The sequence below is a fragment of the Mustela nivalis genome (assembly GCF_964662115.1).
Source record: "Mustela nivalis genome assembly, chromosome: 9".
Classification (NCBI taxonomy): domain Eukaryota; kingdom Metazoa; phylum Chordata; class Mammalia; order Carnivora; family Mustelidae; genus Mustela; species Mustela nivalis.
Window position 1 is genome coordinate 46,044,813 of NC_139028.1, and position 22,431 is coordinate 46,067,243.

General features: G+C 42.6%; 1 protein-coding gene across 2 annotated transcripts in view; it reads right to left on the reverse strand.

Annotated features, from left to right (window-relative positions):
* Nucleotides 1-22,431, reverse strand: part of FAT3 (FAT atypical cadherin 3) — a 652,787-nt gene that overhangs the window by 65,721 nt on the left and 564,635 nt on the right. For both annotated transcript variants that reach the window (XM_082683341.1, XM_082683340.1), the window contains 3 exons: nt 20,312-20,508; nt 19,173-19,326; nt 16,713-16,946 (listed from right to left, as the gene is read on the reverse strand). In XM_082683341.1, the coding sequence (XP_082539467.1) occupies nt 16,713-16,946; nt 19,173-19,326; nt 20,312-20,508 (585 nt within the window). The remainder of the gene's footprint in view (nt 1-16,712; nt 16,947-19,172; nt 19,327-20,311; nt 20,509-22,431) is intronic.

The following is a 22,431-nucleotide window of genomic DNA, read 5'->3' on the forward strand; positions in this document are numbered from 1 at the left end:
ACAAAGACCACGGCTCCCCTCCAGGCAGATTCTGTTCATTTAAATTCGGTGACGGGTTTTTTTCGGCTTGACCACAGCAGAAAGCCATCCCTTTCCCTCCCCCCACCCCCACCCCCGACCAAGCTGCTGACCCAAACTCCCCCCCACTTCCCATACATTTTGCTTCTGACAGTACCTTGGGCATTCACACCAGGACAAACTGGGAGATTTATTGTTTCCTTCTCCTTTCTGTTCCCAATCAGACTGATACGGAAGCGAGACCAGAAAAGGGGGAGGGGAAAAAAAAACACCTCAAACCAACAAACCTGCTTAATGGTATCACTTATGATTTGGTAGCTCTCAAGAATTGAGTAGAATATATTTTTGGAATATTTTAAAATTCCCATTTGGACCCAACTGCAATGGATTTCGATGATTTCTAGAAATAAAGTCAGATGGGTAAATGCCAATTTGGAGGTGCAGTACTTGGATCTTTGCTGTGTTACCATGTGATGGGAGCTATCTTTGCTAAATGAATGAAGGTCATGTCGCTGAAGAGGTAACTTTCTACCCAAGGGCGTAGGATAAATGCCATCCTTCAAATCACCATCCCTTTGCTATGTTCCCCAGCAGAAAAGATGAACCCGAGTAGAAAACTTGCTTGCTAATTGGTCTAATGCTCTTACTACATGACACCATGTATTATATTAAGGTATAACATTAATCCATCATTTTGTGTCTGTGTTTTTAAGTATGTAATTCTCTTCTCCAATTTGAGCCTAATTTAATGAGGACGGAGCTACTTAGCTTCTCAAAATGCTGAAATGACAGGCTACTGAGAGAAGTACGCCTTTCACTGTAAGTGAAGTTTCTTCCCCTTAACTGTGGCAAATGGAGCAGGCAGGTCTTCAGAGGATAAAAATCAAGTATAAAGAGAGTGATTAAAATCCCGATTTGCTCAAAGGAAGTCAGAGGCAGTGGCATTTTGTGGAGTGGGCTTGGAGGGAAGAAAGAGCCTCTGAAAATTCCAAGTTTGGGAATGCTGTGAGACTGTGTGTGTGTCGGGGGGTCGGGGGTAGGGGTGGCCAAGGGCATCTATATTCCCTTCCTTGGAAGGTTTCTAAATGACGATTAGGTTCGTCTCAACTCAGCCAAATGGAATGATAGATCTTTTGGGCATGGAACAGCACATAAAAGTCAAAGTTGTGAATGCTTTCAGATAAAGTGGTCCAGTTCTGGAAGGAGATCTTGCCTCTGGCCCATGGTTTGCCCAAACTACCCAAGCGTACTTGGACAGGTCACTTAACTTCTTCCCTGGGTCTCAGGTCTCTTCCTTTTTAAAGTGACAAAACCCAGGTCAGTTGAGGCCCAGAACGACCTTCTAGACCGTGCTTCATGTCCAGATTAAACCAAGAGAGCGAGTTTCGTTTATATTTCCAAAAGATCATCCCCCACTCTCAAAGTGCTCATTAAGTTGCAGGCATGGGCATACGTAGGCTTCATCACTGAAGTACAAAGTAAACCTCATCATGATGAGCTACTGGAATATCCGGATGGGAAGAAAACTTAGCACAGCCATTCTTACCACTCAGTTAAGGGTTCAGAGTTCACATATACGGCTTCGAGCAAGGTTTTATCACTTCAGTGAGAAAGAAAGCTCACTGTAGGATCATTCCCAGGGATCTAACCCAGTGTCAGAAGAACTCACCTTTATGTTTGAGATTGTTAAGGGTGTTAGAATCAGCACTGAAACTGAATGGCGACGCAGCAGGTACATTGAGATTGTTATAACGTGGAAAAAATGTTTTCTGCCCTCTCTTCTGACATCAAGCTCTCTAAGCTTAAGGAAACTGCAAGAGCCCTGTCATGCTTGCTTTGGGGTTTTCGGTAGGAGGCAGTTATGACTCTATCAGGACCTTTATCTGTGACATGCATACCCCCAGCAAAATGCACAGCATCTGGTCTTTAGGAAGCCCAGTAAAAATGGGGGTTCTGCTCAATTCTTATAAATTGGCTTTTTTAAAAAAGATGCTATTTATTTATTTGACAGAGAGAGACACACACTTTGAGAGAGGGAATACAAACAGGGGGAGGGGGAGAGGGAGAAGCAGGCTTCCGGCTGAGCAGGGAGCCAGATGCGGGTCTCCATCCCAGGACCCCGGGATCATGACGTGAGCCGAAGGCAGACGCTTAACGACTGAGCCACCCAGGCACCCCTAGACTGGCTTTTAATAAAGGAATTTGAATTCCAATGGAATAGGTATCTGGGGAAGAAATGATCTGAAATAATCTCAGCAATCAGACTCTAGTAACCTTCTAAATTTTGGTTCTCATCGCTTATTTTTTTTTTCATCAACTTTATTGTTATCCTGAGGCATCATAATTAGTGTATTGCCACAGGAACGCATTTTAAGTGTCCAGCCATAAATTCTAACAAATGTATACCCCCATGGAACCGTGGCTCTCATTGGCATCTAGAACATTTCAATCACCCCTGACAGTTCCTTCATGTTCCATTTTGGTCAGTCCCCCGATCCCACACTGCAGGCAGTCTAATACGTTGGTTTTGAACCAGCACTTTTCCGGCTTTCATTAATGCCTATTCATCAGTGCCAGAAATCCCACAAGTATATTGAGTTTTCACAGTCTTTATGGCCCAGACTTGGTGACTAAGGCACGCTCTTATTTAAGCTAGAAGGATTATCCCTTGAAGAAAAATGATAGACAAAGCTTTGGCTCTTGAGTACGTCATTGCATTCTTTTTTGACGGCCTTATCCTTAAAAGACAGTAGTTACTTCTGACAGGGGCAAGGGTTCTGTCTTTCTCACAGCAGACATTGGACATGACCCTTGCATCAGGTTTTGCCAAGTGCCACCTGTTTGACTAGTCTGGGTACAGCTCTGAGGGGAAGGGAGCCCAAAGGACACCGTCTCTAAACCTAGGAGTTTAACAATTGATGAGGAATTATTTAAACTAGAGGGTTTATGGTGGCGCCTGGGTGGCTCAGTGGGTTAGGCCAATGCCTTCGGCTCAGGTCATGATCTCAGGGTCCTGGGATCGAGTCCCGCATCGGGTTCTCTGCTCGGCAGGGAGCCTGCTTCCCTCTCTCTCTCTCTCTCTGCCTGCCTCTCTGCCTACTTGTGATCTCTCTCTGTCAAATAAATAAATAAAATCTTAAAAAAAAAAAAAAAAAGCCTCTGCCTTCAGCTCAGGTCATGATCCCAGGGTCCTCGGATCAAGCCCCAAATTGGGCTCCCCACTCAGCAGGGAGCCTGCTTCCTCCTTTCTCTACCTGCCTCTCTGCCTACTTGTGATCTTTTTTTGTGTGTCAAATAAATAAATAAAATCTTAAAAAAAAATAAAATAAACTAGAGGGTTTAGATTTTCCTGCATGCCTTCCCTCAGTGTCCTTCTCACTCTGAATTGGAATGGCAGGTTCTTTTGATTCCGTCTTGGAGACATCTCTTGATGGTCTGTGGCCAGGTCTCGCTGCCAGGTGAAGCTCCTCTCTAGTCTCACTTAGACTGTAGCCAGAGACTCCTGATGGCTAACTACCTCAGAGGCTTTCCCCTCGTGGCCAAACTTAACCAGAGGTCAGCGCTTAAAACTCTCCATCCAGTTTTGCCTCAGCGGCTCAAGATAGTCACTGACTGCTCACTTCCTCTTTTTTTTTCTTCTTCCTTTTATTTTTTTTTAATTTACAGATTTTATTTACGTACTTGAGAGAGAGAGAGAGAGAGATTGCGAAGGAGAGCACAAGCAGGGAGGAGAGGGAGAGACAGGCTCCCATTGAGCAGGGAGCCCGATGCGGGACTCGATCACAGGGTCCTGGGATCATGATCTGAGCCAAAGGCAGATGCTTAACCGACTAAGACACCCAGCCTTCCTGATGCTCACTTCTTATAGTCAGAGTGGAGACGTTTGAGGATGGCTTTCCAATCCTCTGCCCTCCAGTCCCAGTCCACCCTATGAGTGTTACCTCTTGCCCCTTCCACTGTGTGCTGCCTCCCCTGGCTACCCCTAAAGACTCCATGCACACTTACCCTTCCAGGCCTCTGCTCATGCTTGTCCTTTTACTCAGACCACTCTCTTCCCCTCCTTCTCTGATCAACATTCTGCACACTCTCTGTAAGGTTTCCTCGGGACAGCTTCCTTCAGTTCCCCAGTTACTTCTTTCTCTGTGCTCCCTTAACAGGATTTTTACAGTATCATCAGTTATGTCCTCTCTCCCACTTGATTAATGTAGCTTGTAGGCAAAGGGACTGTGTCTTGTGATTTCTGTATCTCAGTGCTGAGTCTAGGGCCCCGCACACAGCCAGAAAGCAAGGAACGCTGAATTACAGAAGGAGCAAGTAGGGGGACCAAAGCAGGAGTATGAGCTAACACAGCACAGGGAGGCGGGAAGCGCACAGCACACACTGGAAAGTGTGTGTGTTAAAGAACAGAAGAGTCCCAAACGGCTGCATCAGAGAGAAGTCACGAAGATTTGATATTAAAAATGTACTGGGTGGCTCAGCTGATTAAGCGTCCAACTCTTGGATCTGAGGGTCGAGCCCTGCGTCAGGCTCCACACTCAGTGGGGAGCTGAGTTTGCTTGAGGTTCTCTGTCTCTCTTTCTCTCTCCCTCTGCCCCTCCCTTGGACTTGCTCACGTGCACACACACACAACCTCTCTCTCTAAAATAAATAAATAAACAAACAAATAAATAAATAAATAAAATCTTTAAAGATGTACACAAAATGTTCACACATATATACAGAAACTATTGCCAAATGGATATTTGCATTTGTTAATAAAATTGGCAACTACCCAATTGTCCAAGAATGAGGACTGGCTGAATAAGTTACAGTACATTCATATCACAGAATACTACATACACAATCACACAAAAGCTTGAAAGAATATAGAGTGACACAGAACTATGTTTCTGAGCCCGTGAAAAGAGGAGGTTACAAAATCATATCTAGTTTTGAAGTCCATTTTTGTAAAGAAAAAAGGTGGAAGACACTTCACTCAAACCCTAACAGTGGTTAGAATTGACTTATTTTTCCTTTTGCCTATCTTTCTAGGTTTTATAGTGGACACAGATCATGTTTCTAGCAAGTAAAAGGACTATTATAATAATCATGTATGGAAAATTTACTACCAATTTTGGAAATTTTGGAAAACAGTCAAATTTCGGAGTTATTTTCCAGGCCAGTTCAGTTCTCAACATACATGTCATTTGAAGTACTTGTAGAAAAGGATATCTATATATTGTATAAGCATTCTTTTTCTGGGTATTTCCATTCCTCATTTTTTTTCTTGTGCTCCTAAACACACTGACTTTACTTAGAAAATGTTTTTTGGTTAAGGTTTCATTATTGAGTTATTTCAAGTGATACACTGTCTTGAACTATTTTGTATCCTTAAATTAAGTAGTAGAAAATGGTTACCCTCAAATCTCCTCTCATTGTTTGTGGAAGGCAAATAAAATCCCATTACAGCAAAAGAGCTCAAACTGACCACTTTTTTATATCTTTAAAATAGGCATTCAGATGATAGAAAATAAAAGACAGTTGCCATTAAGAGGTCCATAGAACTGCAATTACTTTTCAAGTTAGACTTTAAATAGACTCTCTTGATTATTTCTGTTTTAAGTGCCTTTTACAAGTTTTTCATTGGGTGATGACTGACACTGGAGCATTCCCCCAGGCGAGACACCAACTCTGGGGTCAGGAATCCCCAAAATCGTCAAAAAGGACAGAAGGAGCCCCAGTCAGGGTTGGAGAGATCCTGACGATACCACAGAGACTGGGGACTCTCCAGTTGGGCTGGTACCAGCTCTGCTGGGCAGCACTGGGAACACGATTGAGAGGTTCCATGAAAGATAAAAATGCAAGGCCCCTCGTTTTTAAAAAGTTGTAAAGTTCAGCATAGCCCCAGCAGAGTGATAAACCAACATGGTGTCCTTCTAAGTAAAGGACTATATGCAAAGGCTGCAGTCCCATATAGCCAGCCCCGCTGGTGAGCGACACTACCATGATACCTCAAAAGCTGCAATTCATCTAGACATAAACCCTCTCAACCATCTATGGCTTGGCACTTTCCTAAGCCCAGGAGAGTCAAGTGTGGGTAAATGAATTCATCAAAGTACTTGAAACTCTGACTTTATTGGTGCATAGAACTTCTATGTTCTATGTGATAATACTAAAAATGTTTCCGAAGAGGGTCGTTATGTATGACCACCGGATCATTCATCGCTCCAATAAATCACTTCCATCCAATAAATCCTCACAGAACTCCTGCCAAGGGTAGACACTAGAAGTGCACAGAAGAATCACAGCCCCTCAATGTCTCCCATCTGTCAGGAGACAATCATGGATCTAGTTGATTGTTGGAGAGGGACGGCCAATAGACATTTCCCAAGGAAGAAAACAACTCAGTTGAGTCATGAAGGAAAGATAGGAGTTGTCAGGAGTACCAAAGTGGAAAAGTGTTGAGAAGAAGGGACATTTCGGTGACGCACACACACCTGAAGTCAAGAATGATGATACTGGGTGCTCGCAGAAGGGCAAAGGGCTCAGTACTGTTAAATGAAAGGATTAGAAGGGCAGAAGCTAAAGCTGTCTATTTTCAGAACCACTAGCAAATTACCATAGCTATGATAAACAGAGCTAGAGTAAATGGAAAGCTGGGAATAAGTGAATGGATGAATTAGCTGAGAGAGAAGGAAGACTAGAGGAGTAGGAAAAAGAGGCTGTCCGAGTGGGGAGCTTTTTGTAATCTGTGAGAAGTTATTTAAGGAGCTCCCCACAGGTGACGGACAATATCATGGGGCCTGTCAAGGAGGCTTCACAGGTGAAATGATAGTGAGTATGGTGATGCAAAGCTGACGAGCACACTCCACTGCGCCTCAACATACCCTGAAGAGGCAGGAAAAGTGGGGGTGTAGGGGGTCCGTGGTGTCTGCACAAAATGCCCAGCAGTAGGTGGAAATTCCCCAAGACACCAGCACTCCTGTAAATCCATACTCTGAATCCCTGCATGCTGGATCAGAACTGACCCACGGAGAAGCTCAGAAGCTGTTACCCAACCTCATGGCACCCAGGAGTGAAGTCCTGTGTGAATGGGTGAGTAAGTGGCAATGAATCACTACCATCAACCGTAGAAATTCGAATCCCCCTGACTATTCCCTCCCTATAGGGAGTGGTGCTAAAGCCCTTCATTAATATATTCCTTTCTGGAAGGAATTAGCTATCTCATTGGTTTAGATTCCCTGTTTGAAAGAAATTGGATTTTACTTTATTTTGTTATTTATTCCTTTTATTTTATTTTTTTTAGAGAGAGCATGCCCACAGGTGGAGGTGGGTAGAGGGGCAGAGGGTGAAGGAGAGAGAGAGAGGATCTCAAGCAGGTTCCAAGCAGGCTCCATGCACAAGCTCCTGACACAGGGCTCCATCTGATTTCATGTTCCCACGACCCTGAACTGAAATCAGGAGTTGGATGCCTAACTGACTGAGCTACCCAGGCACCCCCCGAAGAAACGGGGTTTTAAAAAAACATAATAATGACAACAACTTATATGTGACAAAGGCAAAGTCTTCTAAACCAGGAAGGCATCACAGTCAAAAAGAGGAAAAAAAGTGCTTACCCAGCCCTCTCTCAGACTTTCTGAATCAGATTTTGGAGATGGAGCACTCAGCTGTTTGTGTTTATTTTTGGCTGTTTATTTTTAGAAACTCCCAAAGGGATTCTAATGCACAGTCAGGGCTATAACATGTTTGTCTGGTTCTTGTGGGTTATTTTTCTTCTGGTGTTGGATCCTGGAATTTGGGAGGGAGTAGTTTTTGTAGGGCTCTAATCAACTGAAGGGATCCTAATTTCTTAGGCATAGAGGGTCATTTCATGGTCCCAAATTAAGCCCCGTGTGACAGAAAGCACTCGCATTCTTCCCAACGGAGATGGAGAGATTAATTTCCAGCACCCGAGGCTTCCTCCACGAGGGATTTGAGGCTCTGTGAGTGGCAGAAGGAACCCATATACGCACTAGACATGACATTAGAAGTTATGTTGGAATGGCTCATGTGGTTCGTCCAACAACTTGGCAGTTCAACAGATAGGTGTGGGGTATGTATTGGGTGGCTGGTCCATGGCAGGGCTGGTGACACAGAAGGCAGTGCCCTAGCCCTCCAAGAGCTCATGGTCTGGTGGGAAAACAAGGAATTCGTATCTCCCATTTTTTCAGAGAGGAAGTGGGGTTCAAAAGGGCTGCAGAGCTTATGTAAGGTGAGACAGTAAAGGTTGGAATTGGAATATTTCATCCGGTCTCCTCCCAAAGCCACTGTAGGATATTGCTTCCCAAAGTAACAGGCAAATGTGACAAGGAGGAGATAGGATGTCACAGTCCACCATTGCTTCCCAAAGTAACAGGCAAATGTGACAAGGAGGAGATAGGATGTCCACAGTCCACCATTGAGTCCACCACAGTCCACAGTCCACCAGAGACTGCAGAAGTTATCCTGAACTGGTGGGAGCTCAAGAATTCAGGGCTTTATGGGGCCATGGAAACCTTTGTTCAGGACCACCGTCTGTAAACCAGATGGCTTAAGAGGAGTGACCTAAACTTTTTGAACCTCAGTTTCTCCATCTGAGGTGAGACTGTCAGTGGCTCTTTGGCCATAATAAGATTACATGTGTCAGCATGTGGGACTCTCTGCAGACAGGCTTTAAGCACAATATTATATTTTTTGATATCCCCAAGAGACAAAGGGTTTCAGCCACAGCATGGTCCAGAAATGGCTTATGTCTCCAAGTCTTTAGGGGATTATTTAATTTTTATGAAAATTTTAATAGTTTCTCAGCCACTTTCAAAGATCTAATACTTTAGAGAATAACAGTGCTTTGGGGAAGAAAAAAAACCACATTAAATCACTGACCTATGCAGCTTAGAGGTAACAAGCTCTAAGGCATTAGGAAAGACATAGAAAAATGGTATGTAAGAGCATACAGGCTGAATCAGAATTGAATTCCTCTTGAGTCATCTGATAGAAATTACTAGAATACAGAAAAGAGCCTTGGACTGAGATGTCAGGATACCCTCCTTTTAGATCCCATTCTGCCACTAAGAAAGTCATCTTGGATACGTCTCTTTATCTAAGGGTCTCAGTTTCTTCTTTGGGATTAGAAAGGGTTTGAATGGTTCAGGGCCTTTCTCAGTGTAATATCTCAAGATCTGCTAGGGTCTGATGCCTATGGCTCCAGAGAAAATCCAGGAAACCATGAGAACAGCGACAAGGAGCAGCCAATGCTGTGGTATTACCACTCACCATGCCACACCAAAGCAACAAGTTCTCAGCTTGGCTGAACCACTCCTCCTTGAGGGAGGGCCCTGTTTTTATTGCCACTGCCCTGCACGACAGTTCTTCTTCCTCCTAGAGTGGAGCCTGTGGGAGGGTAATGGCAATGGCAAGGGATTCTTAAGGATATGTGGACAGAATTCAGAAGGCCCATACACTTGCATTAAAGTGATCATTCTCTATTGCTCCATGCCAAATTACCTCACAACTTAGCATGAAACAACAGATATTTAATATCTCACGAGTTCTGTGGGGGCAGGGATCCAGGCATGGCTTAGCTGGCTGGCTATGCTAAAGGTTTCTCATTTCCCTGTTGAGTGGGGCTGCACCTTCATCTGAAGGCTCAAATGGAGGTAGGGGTCCACTTTCAAGCTCCCTCATCTAGTTGCCAATAGGGATTCAGTCTTTTGTCATGTGGGCTTCTCATAGACCTGCCTCGATATCATAGCTCTCTTCCCCAAGGTGAGTCATTCAAAGGAGCGAGAGAGAGTTCTATGCAAAGAATTGTGTCTCCCTGAAATCCATATGTTGATGTCCTAATCCTGATGTGACTGTATCTGGAGATGGGGCTTTTAGGAGATATTAAGTTAAATGAGGTCATAAGGTTGGGGTCCTGATTTAATAAGATTCGTGGTCTATAAGAAGAGGAAGACAGAGAGAGCTCTTTCTTTCTCTACTACATACACCAAGGAAAGAACATGTGAGCCTAAGGATGCAGTGAGGTCCTTATAGATTGATGTGAATGACACTCCCTTGAGTTTGTCCCATGAAGATGTAGGAATCTGCTAGCCCAGAGCTCTCAGCGTGCTTTTCTGTCATAGTTCCAGCACCTACTCCACAATACTTTGCTGAGAACTTATCTCTTCTCTTGACTTTTCTTCCCAGATCACTTTTCATGGCTCTCAGTAAGTGGCACATACACAAGGCTAGGATGAGTCAGAAGAGATTAAAAAACAATGGGAGAGATCCATGTAATGTGGTTTGGCAGAAAGATCTCTGCTTAACAACCCGCATGGGTTATTTTTATGAACATTACTCAATAAATAATCTCTGCTCCTTCATAAGGAGCTACCCTCTTGGAACAAATAATGCTCCAAGATACGGGGCCAGCCATTCAGTTCCTCTGACAAGATTGGTGCTTTGGAAAAACAAATTCATTCCAGTATCTGCTCCATGAGAGCACAGCGCAGGAGCCATATCAACTCCCTCATTAAATACTCAGAAAATGAACCCCCAACATGAACAGCAAGTTTACATTATTATAGTGAATGACAGCACAAAAGTAAGAATTCTAAGGGCTGTGGCAATACAAATATTTGAGTCAAAATAGGAAAGTTCTGCCACAAGATCATCACTTTTTCTGTCTCTTTCCTGTACTCTGTTAATATGAGGACCTAACCATTCACTTTAGAGGGAAAGGCATCATTCTGGAAGACTCTAAGAGAGACTTTCTGTATTTTCTGTTAATTCATTCCTTAATGTAATGCACCACCTACACAGCCCTCACTGGGAGAGGCATTTCTTCTCATTTCTTGGTGAATTCCTCTCACTTTTCTTTAAGCCCTTGAAGCGCACTCCCTGCTGGTTTTAATTATTATGTGTTATGGTGTGAACCTCTTTGGGTTCATCTTGCTGGGGCTTTTTGTGCCTCCTGGACCTGGATGTCTATTTCCTTCCCTGGGTTAGTGAAGTTGTTAGCTATTATTTCTTCAAATCAGTTTTCTACCCCTTTCTCTGTCTCTTCTCCTTCTGAGTCCCCTATAATGCAAATGTTATATGCAACATGCTTGATATTGTCCCAGAGGTCACTTAAACTACCCTCATTCTTTAAAATTCTGTTTTTGGCTCTTTAGTTTGGGTGCTTTCTGTTACCCTGTCTTGTAGCTCACCGATTCATTCCTCTGCATCATCTAATCTGCTGCTGATTCCCTCTATTTTTCATTTCAGTTACTATATTTTTCAACTCTGACTGGTTCTCTTTTATATTTTCTATTTCTTTGTTAAAGTTCTCACTCTGTTCTTCCACTCTTCAGTCCAGTGAGGATCTTTTTGACCATTATTTTAACTCCTTATAAGGTAGATTGCTTATTTCTGGTTCTTTTAATTCTAGGTTTAAAAAATTTTTTTCATTTGGATCATAATCCCTGCCATGTCATTTTGTTGGCTCTCAGTGTTCCTTTTCTTCTCTTCTCTCTCACTTTTTTTTTTTAAAGATTTTATTTATTTGAGAGAGAGAGCATGAGCAAGGGGGGGGTGGAGCCAGAGAGAGAGGGAGAAGTAGACTCCCTGCTAAGCAGGGAGCCTGATATGGGGCTTGATCCCAGGACCCCAAGATCATGACCCAAGCAGAAGGAAGATGATTAATCAAGTGAGCCATCCAGGCACCCCCTCTGTGTTTTTGTGTTAGGTGGATCAGCTGTGTCTCCCAGTCTTGAAGGAGTGGCCTTATGTAGAGGGCCCCTGCTGGTGTCCAGAATCAGGTACTACAGGGGTGTCACCTGTGTGGACTGTGTGGCTGGGCTGTGACAGCTGTGGGTGCACTGGTGTGGCTAGCTGAGAGGTCCAGCTATGGCCTCTGCTGGTGTACTGGTGGGGAGGGCTGCTCCCCTTCCACCCCTCCACCTTTTCTCCTATGCCACGAGAGTCACTTTGGGTAATGGCCATGCTCCTACTTTTTAAATCCCAAAGCCACAACTCTAATTTTGGCCCTTGTGGTCTTTTCCAATACCTTCCTGGGAGCTTTCCTCACCTTCAATTTAGAGGCTTCTGTCAGATTAGCATTTCCCAAACCTAGAATTGATGAGTTCTTTTCTCAGAAGTACTCAGTAGCTCTTTTCCACTGATTGGTTTAAGTACACTATCCTGGCCTGTTTGAACCACCACAGTCAAGCCCAGATGACTTTTCTCATCTCATTTACTTCTTTCCATCCCGGCTAACATGATAATCTCCCAGTTATTGAGTTGAGTCCATATGTTCCAACTTCACAAGCTTATCCTCATGGTTCCTGTCTTCCTAATGCCTTCCTACCCCTGCCTGTTGAAATCTTATTCGCTCTGGGAGCTCTGCCTTTTGTTAAATGTGTGTGTGCTCCTGATTCATGTTCTTCATTCCTGCATATGACCTGAGGCCTGGCACTGCATATTCCTCATCATGGAGAATCTTGCGTTTCCTTCTGTAGTGTCTTGTGCTCGCTTCGGCAGCACATATACCTTCTGTAGTGTCTTCTACATAGCTACTCACTAAATTTCTGTTAAATTGAATGGCAAATAATTGTAATATGTGTTATGAGTCCCCAAGTTTCTCTGAAATCCCTAAAAGATGTTCCAACCCTTGCAGGAAATAGTCAATAAGAAAGAAGTAAGTGAGTTGCTTATTAGAACCTTTCTTTGTTTTATGTCCTCGGTCCATAAGAGGAAAAATATGTCTTCTTTCATCTCAAATATGTTGGAAATTGTCCTCTCAATAAATCATGAGCTATAGCATATTTTGTAGAGCATGTTTACATTTTATTTTCATATAACTTTGCCTAAAATGGTCACAGACTTTAGCTCTGATATTCATCACTGCATGTTTCCTTTGTTAGCTTAGAAAACCCTCAAAATTAGGAAGCTGGACACAAATTCTATCTATATGAGGTAGACTAAATAGGGAGATATTAACCCCAAAGAGGTAGTACAACAAAAGGTCCCCTAATCTTTACTCAAAGGATCACATTTTTAAGCATGTTAGGTCATAAAGTCATGCCATTAGTTTATGGGATTGAGGATATTTCCATTTTACAGGAAGACTGAAGCTTTGATATTAAAATCTAGACAGTTGCCATACTATTTCTTAGAGCTCATAAAGTGGGTGTTGAATTTATCTTGTCCTCCTCTGTTTTGATTTTGTTCCTAACGTAGGCAATTATTCTAACATTAGTCTGGTTGTATTATGAATAATGAATTCAGCATAGGAAAGAGATGTTTGGCTAAAAGTAGTAATATTTTTTCAAATTAGAAAATCAGACTAAGAAAGTTTAGCAAGTCTATATAAAAGCTTTGAATTCATGAAGTTATAGAATCAGATTTCAGAGGAATATGCCCTTGTCTTTTCTCTGTAATTTACAGTGACTTAGTATATGCTGTAGCTAAATGGTGATGAAGTAATTTATATCTTCAGGTAAAAGAATATGCTGAACAAAAGAAGTTTCATGAACCAAACAGTCCCATCATCTACACAGATGGAGCCAATGTTCTTTCCTCGGACCAAAAACCAATTGGGGCGAATCTCAAGGGAATGGGCAACTGGGATGGATCTTTGTTTCATGAAAAAAGCCAATCTCAGAAAATGATAAATCATATAATTCTTTTTAAATAATGTTTTTGAAATAATAAAATTATATATATGGAGATTAATGGTTGCTAGCGAGTTAGAGTTTGGGAAGGAAGCACCAGGAGGAGGTTGGTGTGGTGATGAAGGGATGACAGGGGGGAACTCTGTGATGGTGGTTACATGAAGCTACACAAGTGATAAAATTGTATAGAACTAGACACTCACACATACACATGCACACACCAAATCAGATAGTGCACTACATTATACAAGATGTCCTCACTGGGGGAAAGTGCTGGGTGAAAGGTACATGTGACTTTCTGTACATTTTTTTTTTTTTTTTTTTTTGGGCAACGGCCTATAAACCTCTTACTATTTCAAAATAAAATTTTTTAAAAAATCAGCTATTTTCTTGTCCCAAAGAGGACAAGAAAGGGGTCAGGCAGTAACATAAATCAATTAATTTATAATTAATTAATTTATAATTAATTAAATTAATTAACTCAATTTATAACCAATCAAATTAATCAGTCAATTTAATTAATTAATTCTTAGATAATTAATTAAATTAATGTTAATAATTAACATTAATCGAAGTGGCTGGAAATAGAGTGGGTAAGTGATGCTCCTGCTTCTCCTACAACTCCTGTCACTATGGAGCTGTGTACCTGAAGTCTTCTGAGGGCTGTTGCTGTTTTGATAATATGCTAGAAACTGGAATTTTGAATAAAAATCTCCTGACATTTATTGACAACGGGGTCAAACTTTTTAGAACACCATTAAGCCAAACTAAAGACACCAGAGGGCTGGATTCAGTCTCATGATGAATGTGCAAACTCAGCTTTGGCTCAGAGGTTCAACTTGGCCCCGAAATGAACTGTCCACTGGATGAGCTGGTGATCTCAGTACACAGTTCAAGCTCCTCTGTGGTCTGTCATGACAGATGAGAAAGAAAGTGTTCTGATCGGGCTGCTAAAGAAAATGGCCGAGGCCACACTGATGCCCAGGGACTCAGAGGAAGTTGGCTTGATGAAAGCTGAGACTGATGCCTCCGTTGTTGGAATTCCTCTGCAGGCTCTGGCCAGGACTGGCACACCCACTTCCTCGGCCTGAGACATGGTCAGGTGCCTACTCTGCATTTTCATGTGTTCATTTGTTTGTTTTAGCTATCTCGGTTCTTTTATTTTTTTATAGCTCAATGAGTTGTACGAAAACTGAGAAATAGAAACCAGGTTGCTATGCTAGAATTTTTCGGAGACAGACACTACGGCTGGGGAAAGTTTATTACATGAGCAGCACTCACAACCTCAGGATCTACCTGAAGAGCTGAACGTGAGACTTTGGCTAATGAGTGCAAATGAGCAAAGGCAGGTGCTGATGAGATCATTATTCTGGTTTTGGTCCTTTCAAGGCTTTATCATCTCTTTCCAGCTAAAGGCCCAGAGTCTAGTCATCCCTCTGCCCCAACTCCCAACCTGGATGGCTGACTCAGAAGAAGCAAAAAGGAGGATGGAGCTAACTGTATGTTCTTCAGTACAAGCCACATCTGGGAGCCCGTAACATCCCCCCACTGTCCACTGGTCATGCTACCCTGTGCACTAATCAGGCTCCTTCTCTCTTCAATCTCTGGGAGACAGAACTGACCCAACTCCTTCATGAAGGAAATGAGTAGAATCATTTCAATTTTTAAAAATTAGGATTTTAATATAACTTAATTAAAAAAAATCAATCTTAACATTTCATCTATGGCTCAACTACACATTCTCAAATTTAAATTATGACAAGATTTATTTGCATAATTTCCATCTATGTTTTCCCCCCAGAAGTCTCCTCCTACAAGTCCAGAGAATGTTTTCTAATGATCCTTTAAAAAAGAGTATTTGTACAAGACAGCGGTGGAGCAAGGTGAGGGACATACATGAACCTGGGTGCTTGGGGCCTTGTTTTGGAAGGAACTTGAAATACAGTTACAAAGAGAAAAAAAAAGAGTATCTGTAGGTACTCCATAATTATAAATCCCAAATGAGTCTTTACCTGCTCACCATTTTTTACCAAGCTTTACATAATATGCAGACTTTTAAAGGGTTGGTTCTTCGCCTGGAAAATTACGTTAATGAGATAAGAGCAATAATTTGAAGTAGCCACTAATTTCTTGAAGGGGAAATATGCAGAGACCCCAGGTTCTATGCTTGTTTTCAACTAATTATCATATATTTACTTTTCCATTAGTCCAATAATTTTTCTTTCAATTCAGAATTAAGCAATAAGACACTGAATTCTATAAAGGCCTGTTTAGCATCGCAGACACACCCCATCATTCTCTTGTCCTCTGATTTATAGCTCTTAAAATGCACACGCAAGAGGCTCTCTATATGCCCTTTTGTATTTACACTCCATCATGCAGTCACCTCGATAACTTATGCATTCTCCAAAGGACTACCTGCAATTAACTCCAGTCTTCTCTAACCCACCATCTCATTATGCAAAGTGGATTTGAACACAAACTTTATTAGCAACTTTCACTTCAAATTCCTTCTTACTTCCACCACCCTCGCTCTGCCTAGTAACGTCAGGATCTATGTGACCAAAAGACTATTGGAAAGCGGCAGTTAAAAAAAAATTGACATTGGACCGGCAGCCCATTTAGTAATTGTTCTTTGCACTAAGGGGCTCTCTCATAAATCGCGATTGTCATATGTCAGCTGAAGCATGTGATGCAATTCTTTATAGAAATGGAAATGAATTCTTTTGGCCACGCGACACAGCATTTTAACTGTGTTCAGGAGGAATGGGCAAATAGGAAAGCTATTATTTTTATTCTAAAGGTTAAAAAAGCCAACAAATCCCAAACTCTTTGTTAAAAGGCAAGGACATTAAAAGCATCACTTCTTTAGATGCTGGAAAGTGGGGAGGACACCTTGCAGAGTTCTTGTGCACATGTGAAGTGTATCAGGAGAAGAGCTGACATGTGGTCATTGGTTTAATGCCAAGGAACCCAGGTCGGCTGGTGACACCAAAGGAAAGGTGAAGATATGCCAAGTGCATAAAACATGAAGGCATTCCATCAATGCAACTGACTTACCAACGTCAGGATCCACAGCTTGTACTCTGGTCAACAGGGCCTTAGTGGCTGTGTTCTCATAGACACAGGCATTGTAGTGGTCGGAAGAAAACACAGGTGGGTTATCATTCACGTCCTCCAGGATCAGGTGGATGTCGGACTGGCAGAACCTACCACCTCCGTCAGTGGCCCTGGCAGTCAGGCTGTACATGGGGACCCTTTCCCGGTCCAAGAGAGCCAAGGTTTTTAACTCACCTGTGAAAATAAATGGCCTGGCTTTTCAAAAAACCCTCTTTCTTTGAAGAGCAGAGAACCAAGTTTATAAAGAATCCCCAACACAGGAAGGAGCAATGACATTTGGCCAAGGTGTCTCATACTTCGAAAGACAGAGGAAATTCAATGTTAAGCACCAGGGAAACATTTATGGGATTCTCGAGGCAACAACAAATCAACTGTGTGGCCTTTAAATTAATTAATCCCATTGTGAAACCTCTGGTATCAGGATTTCCTTCTTTTGGCTACCTTGGAAGGCTCTATGCCCCCTTGAAACCTCTGAAAACATGCTCTGGGGACCAGCAAAGCATGTCTCTAGATTTCTGCTCGATTTTCAGAAAAAACATAGCGAATGGACGAGCATCCTTAGTTCTCCTGTGGTCAGACATGTCAATAATCCACAGACCCAGAAGGGGCTGGGTCTCTGCTTCCAGAGACTCAGTATCTTTTTACTCCATGTTTTAGAGGGAAACAATCAAAGCAGAAGCTGGTTTTAGCAGAAAAAGGTCTGGAAGGAATTCTGTCGTGATGGGGTAAACCTGACTTGCCGAGATATAGAAGGGCCTGTGGTTGTTGGGGGGAGGACTCTTGGTGGAGGAATATTTGCAGAGTTTGGATCGGCAGGTAAGTCATGTCTGCACTTTATCCACTGGGTCATCTATGCTCGTGCTGGGCATCAGTCCCTGTGGAGACTCGAGGTGGTTGTTTAAATTTCAATGGACAATGGCAACGAGCAGAGACAGACCCGAATAAACGCGATTTGGGGAAAAGTATGACTCCTGAAGTATAATTATTGTTAAATACAATTAGTAGACCTTCTTCCAACCAAGCCATCTAGGCTTATAAAGCATTTCCTTCTGTGGACTCCTTGCTGAGGCCAGTTCTCAAACACGGTTTGGACTACTTCCTTCTCCTGCTCAGAAACTTCCAGGGGTTTTTCATTGGGGCCTCAGGGACCCCCCACGATTGGCCTGCAGTTCCTCCGCCCATCACCAGCCCTTCCACAACTCTTCTTGCCAGGGACAATGTCACAAGCGGCCCTCCCCGGCTGTGTTGTGTTCGCTGTTCCTGCCGCCGCTACGGCCTGCAGGAACCTACTTTCGTTTCTAGAATCCTGCCTCGTTTGAGATGCTAGCTCTTCTTTAAAACAGTTTCCTCTTCCCCCTTGTGAGAATATCAGTGCCTTTTTCCTCTGTGCCCAGATATAACTCCCTTAATATACCATTCTAGGATACTCATCTCATTCTGCCTATTATTATTATTATTATCATTATTAGCTTACTGGTCTGTGTTTCCCACTGGCTTATGATATCCCGTGGACATGGCTGGTTCTGCAGCCTATCGCAGATATCCCATCAAGTGCTTTTATATCTACTAGTTACTCAATGAATGTTAGCTATTTAATAAATAATTGCTAGGTCTATGTAGCCAAGCAGTATATTTCCGTATAGCTAAGTGCTTCCTAGTAGGACCCAGCTGACACGGGAGAGGGGCAGGGAGAAGCCATCATCTTTGGAGACTCAATAGTTAGTTATTATTCATTAGGACCAAACACAACATTGGAAATGTGCAAATTATTCAGTCTTTACACCTCATTTAAAATTTGCCATTGGACGAGCCATCCAGTATACAGCACTGAAATGACATACCTCCATTAAGAAATGTCTTTTCCATTAGCTCTGACCCTCAATGTGGGCATCTGCCGTTAACATACCCAACCTCTGACCTTATAAATTTTGCCTGAATATCAAGGCTAATCTGAGAGCTCATAGCTTTGGAGAAACTAGGCAGGAATATTTAATAAAAACCAGACAAGTGTATTAATAAGCATTGGGAAGGGACCCAAAAGGGATTTCAAGAGAGAAAAACTCTTCCTTCCTATGCACTGCTGTCTGGTTTGCAACTTATATTTGTGATGTAACTCTATATTCTTTACAGAGCAGATGCCTAAATCAGCTATGAAAAACAGGAAAACCACATCTGATTACTTGATGCTAATAAATGTAAGGAAAGTCAGGGCAAATTTTATAGGCCAAATACATCTTCAGACACCAAGTGTGACTAGCATTTTTTAGGGTCCTAGAGAGCAAGGGCATCATATCAAAGTTCTTGTATGCTAACTACCCACTAGTGATGACACCACATGAGAATTCAACTTTTCTCACGGATTAGCAATGGCATTTCCCCAAGGAATACATTTCACCTTACCACTTTCTGGATCTAGAAAAAATTCGTTATTTCCAGATCCATAGAGTGAGTATTGTATATCTCCATTGGACCCAATGTCGGCATCCTTGGCACTGACTTTCAGGATAATTTTATTTGACGGAATGTCTTCAGGAAATAATGCTGTATATGCAACCTGCCAAAGTAAAGAAAGGTAATGAAGTCATTAGTATTTGTGAGGCGATAGCCATCTTTCACATTATAAATGGTTTCTTTAAAAATGCATTCATATAATTTAGCTCTGGCTATTTCTCCTTTCACTACAGAGCTATCTTACAATATATGATGAAATGTGTATGTCTTTTGCCCTGCCCTAGTCCCCGGCCAATCTCATTCATTCGACAAATACTGATTGAGTCCCTCCATGTGCTAGGTATGATTAAGATGCTAGGACTACAAGGGTGAAGAAAGCAGACAAAGGTCCCGCTACGTGTTGATCACGATCCCCTTTTCTGTTAAGCACCAGAGATTCTTTGGACCCTTCCACTCTTTAAAGAGTTCCATGTCTGGCATTCGTATGCTAGAGTCAATCTATTTGCAATGGTTTTCTAAGCTATAGACTACCAATATTGTCTCTTGGTCCACATAGTAAGGCAAAGGTAAATTAACAGTGATTTAAGTTCAGTAAAAAAGAAAATAAAATTTGCTACTGGTACCTTGTGTTGGCTGTCATGTTTTGTATTGTGATGGACAAGCTATTTCATGAATTGCCTGGAGACCTGGGTTCATAACCAACATTGGCACTAACCAGCTGTGCAAACTTATTAGAAAAACAATTTCTGCTTTTGGGTGGTCCATTTTTCTTTTATAGAATCAGTGATTTAGACCTAAGTCCTTATGTCATTAGGTCTCTTATGATTCCTTAAACACTATTTAATTTTAAGGTTTTGTTTTGGGTTTTTTTTTTTTTTTTTTTTGGAGGGTGGGCAAAATTAGGTATCTGAACTTCCCACCTGTGCCTTTTCCTGCCCTCTGGCATCCAAATGGAGCTCACTAATTTAAGGAGAAAAGCACAGAAAGGAGCTTGACCCTAAGGAGAAAAATGAAATGGGCTCTGATTTAATTTTAGAAGGGCAGAGTAAAAAGCAGCAATATATATAAGACATTTGCACATATCTCACCTGATCGCACACTGGGCTGTTGTCATTCACATCACTGACGGTCACTTCCACCATGGCCTGGGTGACAAAAAGCCCGTCGGTGGCAGTGATATTGAGGAAGTAAATGTCTTGTTCTTCTCTATCTAAAGGTCTCTTCACATAGACCTTCCATTCACTCTGCACCAGGCCCAGGGCAAACCTTCCTCGGGGGTTCCCTCCTGTAGTGAAAAAAACATTTTTGAAGATGTGCAATGAAAAGCTTTGATCTACGCCTCCACTGAGAGGCCCGTGTGGGGTCATCCAGCTGGTCTGCCGATTGTATCGTTTACAAAACTGAAAAAAAAAAAAAAAGACAGTCACTTCCTTCTGATTCTCTTTCAACAAAGCACGATATTTATATGCTTCACTTGTAAGGACTGTCAAACAGTAACTTTCCAAGAGAACAGAATGCACTAGAGAAGCTGGAGATGATCTCTTGTTTAGTCCCCCTGAAGGACAATCAAATTCAAACTGCGAACAATCAATCCTCTTCCCGGGATGATACAATTGTCTTTGCACTTTGTCTCAAGAGAGGATGTGATACACTATAGCTCTTGTTACCAAGACAATTTCATTAGCTGGTGATTATGCAATCAAGGGAATGCAGTCAGTTCTATTAAGGAATCATTTAATGAAAACTCTCTCATACAGCTTCGTGCATCTTACCAGCATGGGTGTTTGGGGGAAAAAAGTTTGCATGACAGAGGAAGACCCATCAGTACTAAATGGCCCAAACCAGGGGTCACGGAACAAGTGGTTCAAATATAAACGCTGCAATTAGATGAAATTTATCAGAGTGACACTGGTGATCGCAGAAGAAAAGGAGAAGAGATGCAGTAGAACAGCTTTTTAGGATACGACACCACCGACAGTGGTCCCAGCAATATGACTTCCCCACATCATTAGGTTACCTGGAGACAAAAAGCTGCGTGGACAAGACAGGAAGAGGAAAGGAGAAGACAGCTGCTTTGACCTTCTAATGTTAAAGAGGCAAACAGTGTCACTCACATCATGGAGGAAGGCTGCACAAGACTACTGGCAAGAAGCCCGAAAGCCAGTTAGATCAACACTATTTTCGTTGGGCATTTAACAAGTATCTATCACCTGCTCCAGTCCAGGCACTGTTCTGGGCAGTAAGGCTAAAGCGGCGGACAAAACTGACACAAATCCCCGCTCCTGGGTTGGAGCGCACATTCTAGTGGGGGAAGACCGACCCTAAACAAATAAATAAGGAAAGCGTATATACTGCTTCCTGGCTGAGCGGAGCCATCTCAGCTTCTCACAGTGAATCTTTCAAGGAGCAGAGGGCCAAGACTTGGGTCCTGCCAGAGAGACTGAGGCGGAAGTACAGGAAATTTAGTGCCCCGCTGCACTTCTCACTGCTCAGGCGTGGGGCGGTGTCAGTCCAGGGGCCTCCGCGGGATAAATGAGCAGCCGCGGGATAAATGAACCATATTGGGGGTAGACGGTACAGAAATGATGAGGGCCGTATATTCCTCTAGGGCAGTGGCTCTCAGCTGGAAGACCCCCCCCGCCCCCCGCCGGGACATTTGTCAACATCTGGAGATATTTTTGAATGTCACAATAGCATCCCCCGGCGGGTGAGGATGGGGCTAACTGGAGTCTCTTGGGCAGCGGCCGGAGATGCTGCCAGGCATCCATCCTACAATGCACAGAGCGGCCACCTACAACAAAGACTCATCCAGTCCCAAATGTCAATAGCGTTGAGGTTGAAAAACCGGCTCTGGCAAGGCTCAGGGTCCTCCCTGGGATATCACTTTCCTTCACCACTGGCTAGGATTCAATTATGCTTCAGTTGAATATTACTTTAGCATGCACAAATTTAACCTCTTTCTTAAATGCTTTCAGTGCAGGCCCACATCTTTTGTTAAATAAAATGATTAATGGTCCTTTGTTAAACTGCGGCAGCACAGCCAAGTTGTGTTACATCAAGAGCAAAAGTTAAATCTAATTAAAATCGGTTGGTGGTTGGCAGGTCTAATAGTAACAGTAGCTTTAAGCTACTCTGTTCTTATTACTTTGGTAGAGTTGATGGGAGGGTCCCTTTAAATCATCCACTGACAATTCAGAGACGAAGGATA